Here is a 6,000-nt window from a genome sequence, read left to right as displayed (position 1 = left end):
GTGGATCATTCACAGTGACCCTGACTGACCATTGTAAGTGTGTGTTGTGCTGGTATCAGTGGATCTGATACATCAGTGCTGCCTGAGTATCACTCACTGTCCACTCTGTTAGATACACCTACCTCTTTGGTCCACCTTGTAGATTTAAAGTCTGAGGCAGTAGCTCAATTGTTGCTGCACGGTTCATGTACAAGTCTTTATAAGTAACTTAACGGACTAGTTATTACAATTCTAAGGGTTAAAAAGCAAATCTGAATATTTTTGTGCAAAAATGAATCAGGGCTTGGGTACATAAAACTATACAAATATAATAAGTGGTTCCAAGGATAAAAGTACATTTAAATTAAAATGTTTTTCATTTATCTTCTGTTTTTGACATTTGAATGTGTCATGCCTAATATGGAAAGCTTACTTCCTATTTTCAGCTTCAGACATACCACCAGAGAGACATTAGTAAAGCTAGAGTGCGGTTTTGTGAGAAGCTCTGGTATTTCTATTTGTTTTTCTTGCCATAAAGTGATGATGCAGGACAGATTCTTACTAATATTCTGTGTAGTTGCTTATTTCCATCAAGGTATGTACATTTTTTAGTATGGGTTTCCTACCATCTTTGACACACATCAACAAAATTAGTCTCTGTAATGTTGTTTATTACTACACATATATTATGCTGTTTGTTGCTATAATGTTTAAGGATGTTAGGTTTAATTTTGTACCAAATATAATGGGTCAAGTTATAGGGGAGGGAAAGGTGTCTGTGTGTATATATAAATTCATGTAAAAGTTATCGTTCAGGTTATCGGTAGCATTAGTGTCTGTGAACTGCTGGTGTGTTTCAGAAAGGAAGTATTACTGCTTCCTTTTTGTTTAGAAACCTGACTATATGCCACATTTATACGCATATTTTTGTGTTGTATAATCTCACAGATTTTTCTGAGTTTGTCATATTAAGTTAACTGTACTGAGGGCACATGCTAAGTGACGCCATTTTGATATTTTTTTTTTTTAAAGCACTGAGTGTCAGTAATGTTACTGGTTACATCGGCCAGTCTGTCATCTTGAAGTCAGGGGTGGATCCATCACAGAGACTCAACAAAATTGCTTGGTCCATCTACACCAACACAACATACATTGCTGTTTATGATGGTAGCAATGTGAATTTCTTGTTCTGGAGATACAAGGACCGACTTGAACTCAACACCTCTACTGGAGATTTGGAGATTAAAAATTTAACTATAGATGACCACCTGAAATACACCGTATCCCTTATAAGTGACGCAATTCCACAAGACATATACATTTTTCTGACAGTTAAGGGTAAGAGAATAATTCTTGAGACTTTCTAATGCTTTTTATCACCAGGCCTGTAATTTATTTAAATCACTGGTTATCAAACTTTTTAAATCAAAACCACCAAGTATGAAACAAACCTCCAAGTACCACCTTTGGGTCTTATCACAGAATCACGTGCACCCAAAAACAAAAATTGGCAATAAGACTTTTGAAAGAAACAAAATCAAGAAGAGATTTATTATTATTATTATTATTTATTTATTTTTTAACCATTTTAACCATTGTTAACCATGTAAATGTAGGGTGGCACGGTGGCGCAGCAGGTAGTGTCGCAGTCACACAGCTCCAGGGGCCTGGAGGTTGTGGGTTCGATTTCCGCTCCAGGTGACTGTATGTAAGGAGTTGGTGTGTTCTCCCCGTGTCCGTGTGGGTTTCCTCTGGGTGCTCCGGTTTCCTCCCACAGTCCAAAAACACACGTTGCAGGTGGATTGGCGACTCAAAAGTGTCTGTAGGTGTGAGTGAATGTGTGTGTGTTGCCCTTTGAAGGACTGCCGCCCCCTCCAGGGTGTAAGCGGTTACAGATAATGAATGAATGTAAATGTAATGTACAAGGTCATAACAATCTTGTAATTGAGGGGCTTCAGTAGATTTTGTGATTGCTTTCTTACTTGCAGCTAGCAAGGCCTTCAGTAATGTTTTATCATTTTGGTCCAAGTACAAATGAAGATTACCCAAATAGAGAGAATCAAAGTTACATGTTATGTCCATCTGCATTACAATACAGACAGCCTGATGTTCATCCTACCAATAATTAAACAAAATAATACACTTCCAGTAGATCTGAAAAAGGTTAACATTCTCTGAGTCATGCTTTCTCCAACAAATAGATCCTGAACCTTGATGTTTTTTTCTGTGCTGGTGTTACAAATATCTAAGGATATTCTTCCAGCAGAATTCTCTCCATGTTGTAGAGCTTGTTGTAGTCCATTGAAGTTGACATATTTTTCCGTATGTCATACTTGAAGATATCTAAAAACTCTTTATGCTCCAGATCATATGGAATGATTGAAAAACTCCATTGTGTCTGAAAGTGTTGTATGTTGTAAAACACTTTCTTGTCCACCTCTTAAAGCCAAATTATCAAATTTATTTGGGGAGAACCCACTATCATATGCATGCCACTTCAAAAGTTTTACAGGATCATGTATTTCATTTGAGGTGATTACCTTTTCCCAAATTTTCATAGTTAAATTGATCTAGTGATTTTCCTTATCTAAAAGTTGTCTTGATAAATTTTTGTCTGCTATCATTACTTTCAATGGAAAGTTTATTGTCACAGCATTTTCGATCTCTTTCCACCATGATGTATAATGTATAATCATTACACACATTACATAAAAAAAGCCTTAGTTGAGAGGCATAGAAGTAATCACAGAGGCAAGGGAGGACAATCGGGGTAGTATATTCATTTTGATCATTTCTATCATTTGAATTGGTGTAAGAAAAGCAACGAGGTTCCATCATTGCATATCTGCCTTTATTATAAAAATTAATTATTGTAATTTACTTGAAAGAAGTCAGATGCCTGAGCGGCACGGTGGCGCAGCAGGTAGTGTCGCAGTCACACAACTCCAGAGACCTGGAGGTTGTGGGCTCAACTCAGACTCCGGGTGACTGTCTGTGAGGAGTGTGGTGTGTCTGCGTGGGTTTCCTCCGGGTGCTCCGGTTTCCTCCTATGGTCCAAAAACACACCTTGGTAGGTGGATTGGCGACTCAAAAGTATCTGTAGGTGTGAGTATGTGTGTGTTGCCCTGTGAAGGACTGCCGCCCAATGACTGGTGCCACTGTATTCCCACCTTGCGCCCAATGATTCCAGGTAGGCTCTGGACCCACCGCGACTCTGAACTGTATAAGGGTTACAGATAATGAATGAATGAAAGTTGGATGCCAATTAAATCTACGTATATTTTAAAGCTTAGGAGGGACATAATTTAATGTAATAACCTGAGTCTTTTGAACATTTAATTTATACCCCAAAGTGATACGTATTTTTCCAGTGTGATAATCAGCCCTGAAAGTGATTGATTAGGTTGCTCTAGATAAAGATACATCATCAAATAACACCAGCTTTTGTTCAGCACCATAAACCTCAATTCACTTTATATCTGTGGTATTACTGCTTGACTTAAAGGTTCTATAACTTCGATAACAGTATGAATGTATGAAATAGGACAACGCCTAAGCTTCAGTGACATTATTCCCATTTATTCAGAATTAATTAACACAGTTTCCATGGAAGAGATTCTGTTTAATATTAATTTCATTTTCAGGGCAAGAAAACTGCTGACTAATTTTGAGTATTTGGTGGTCTATGCTTTTAATATTAGATTGTGTATGGTAGTAACCAATAGCATTGTATGATTTTGCTCTATAATATATTGTTGGTGACATGTTTACAAAGGTTGTTGTGTGTAGTATGTGAGACAGCAGCTGTAATGTATTTATCATTAATTTACTGCAGACATTACAGTAAACAAGCAAGACTTTGTAAGGATTGTAAGAAGCATGTGCCTGCGCTGTACTGGTTTCTCATTATGACTTGAAGAAAACGTTGACCGTGCCTTAGGTGTGGCAAGCCAAACAGGAAATATTTAATGAACTTTGATATACAGTGCCTTGGGAAAGTAATCAACTTGTCAACCTTTTGCCACATTTCAGGCTTCAAACAAAGATATAAAATTTTAATTTTTTGTGAAAAATCAACAACAAGTGGGACACAGTCGTGTAGTGGAATGAAATTTATTGGATGTGTCAAACTTTTTTTAACAAATAAAAAACTGAAAAGTGAGGCGTGCAATATTATTCGGCCCCCTTTGCCTTAATACTTTGTAGCGCCACCTTTTGCTACAATTAAAGCTGCTAGTTGCTTGTGGTATATCTCTATCAGTTAGAGATATATCAACCTATCAGCTCAGTGAGGTTGGATGGAGAGCGTTTGTGAACAGCAGTCTTCAGCTCTTTCCACAGATTCTCGATTGGATTCAGGTCTAGACTTTGATTTGGCCATTCCAACACCTGGATATGTTTATTTTTGAACCATTCCATTGTAGATTTGGCTTTATGTTTTGGATCATTGTCTTGTTGGAAGATAAATCTCCGTCCCAGCCTCAGGTCTCTTGCAGACTCCAACAGATTTTCTTCCAGAATGGTGCTGTAGACTCGAAAGTGTCCGTAGGTATGAGTGTGTGAGTGAATGTGTCTGTGTTGCCCTGTGAAGGACTGGCGTCCCCTCCAGGGTGTATTCCCGCCTTGTGCCCAATGATTCCAGGTAGGCTCTGGACCCCCCGCGACCCTAAATTGGATAAGCGGTTACAGATAATGAATGGATGGATGGATGGTGCTGTATTTGGCCCCATCCAAATTTTGACCATCTTCCCTGTCCCTGCTGACGAAAAGCAGGCCCAAACCATGATGCTGCCACCACCATGTTTGACAGTGGGGCTGGTGTGTTCAGGGTGATGAGCTGTGTTGCTTTTACACCAAACATATCGTTTTGCATTGTGGCCAAACAGTTTGATTTTGGTTTCATCTGACCAGAGCACCTTCTTCCACATGTTTGGTGTGTCTCCCAGGTGGCTTGTGGCAAACTTTAAACAAGACTTTTTATGGATATCTTTGAGAAATGGCTTTCTTCTTGCCACTCTTCCATAAAGACCAGATGTGTGCAGTGTACGACTGATTGTTGTCCTATGGACAAACTCTCCCACCTCAGCTGCAGATCTCTGCAGTTCATCCAGAGTGATTATTGGCCTCTTGGCTGCATTTTTGATCAGTCTTCTCCTTGTTCGAGATAAAGAAGTTTAGAGGCACGACCAGCTCTTGGTAGATTTGCAGTGGTCTGAACCATTTCTATATGATTGCTTGCACAGTTCTCCTTGGGATGTTTAAAGCTTGGGAAATATTTTGTATCCAAATCCGACTTTAAACTTTTCCGTAACAGTATCTTGGACCTGCCTGGTGTCTTCATGATGCTCTCTGTGCTTTAAACAGAACCCTGAGACTATCACAGAGCAGGTGGATTTATACAGAGACTTGATTACACACAGGTGGATTCTATTTATCATCATCAGTCATTTGGGACAACACTGGATCTTTCAGAGATCCTCACTGAACCTCTGGAGTGAGTTTGCTGAACTGAAAGTAAAGGGGCCGAATAATATTGCATGCCCCACTTTTCAGTATTTTATTTGTTAAAAAAGTTTGACACATCCAATAAATTTCATTCCACTTCACGATTGTGTCCCGCTTGTTGTTTATTCTTCACAAATAATAAAAGTTTTATATCTTTATGTTTGAAGCCTGATGCATATATCCACGCTAGACTCTTTAAAGATTTTATGTTTCAAAAACAGTTCTCCCCTCTTTACGTTAACATATATTATTAACCTTTTCTTTGAGAGCTTTGATGCAGCCATCGTCTTCTCGTGGTGCAATCAGGGCATAAACAGGTCTGGTCATGTGACAGTTTACTCTAAACATGTGACACTGCAAACATTTCACCAAGACACTTTCTTTAATATATTTAGAGCTACAAAACTGAAAACATTTTTAATGAAAAAGTTGATTTATTTCAGTAATCCATTCAAAAAGTGAAACTTGTATACAAACTGGATTCCAAAAAAGTTGGGACACTAAACAAATTGTGAA

At 38.4% G+C, this 6,000-nt stretch overlaps 1 protein-coding gene across 1 annotated transcript in view; it reads left to right on the top strand.

Moving 5' to 3' along the window:
• Positions 1–6,000, top strand: part of si:cabz01074946.1 (CD48 antigen) — a 17,314-nt gene continuing 11,314 nt past the window's right edge. Inside the window, exons 1-2 of the mRNA XM_066681972.1 lie at positions 1–574; positions 1,012–1,317. Coding sequence (XP_066538069.1) covers positions 349–574; positions 1,012–1,317 — 532 coding nt within the window. The 5' untranslated portion in view covers positions 1–348. The remainder of the gene's footprint in view (positions 575–1,011; positions 1,318–6,000) is intronic.

This window comes from Hoplias malabaricus, chromosome 9, assembly GCF_029633855.1.
Source record: "Hoplias malabaricus isolate fHopMal1 chromosome 9, fHopMal1.hap1, whole genome shotgun sequence".
Classification (NCBI taxonomy): domain Eukaryota; kingdom Metazoa; phylum Chordata; class Actinopteri; order Characiformes; family Erythrinidae; genus Hoplias; species Hoplias malabaricus.
The sequence above is the reverse complement of the archived record's forward strand: the minus strand, read 5'-3'. Positions and strand labels throughout refer to the sequence as shown.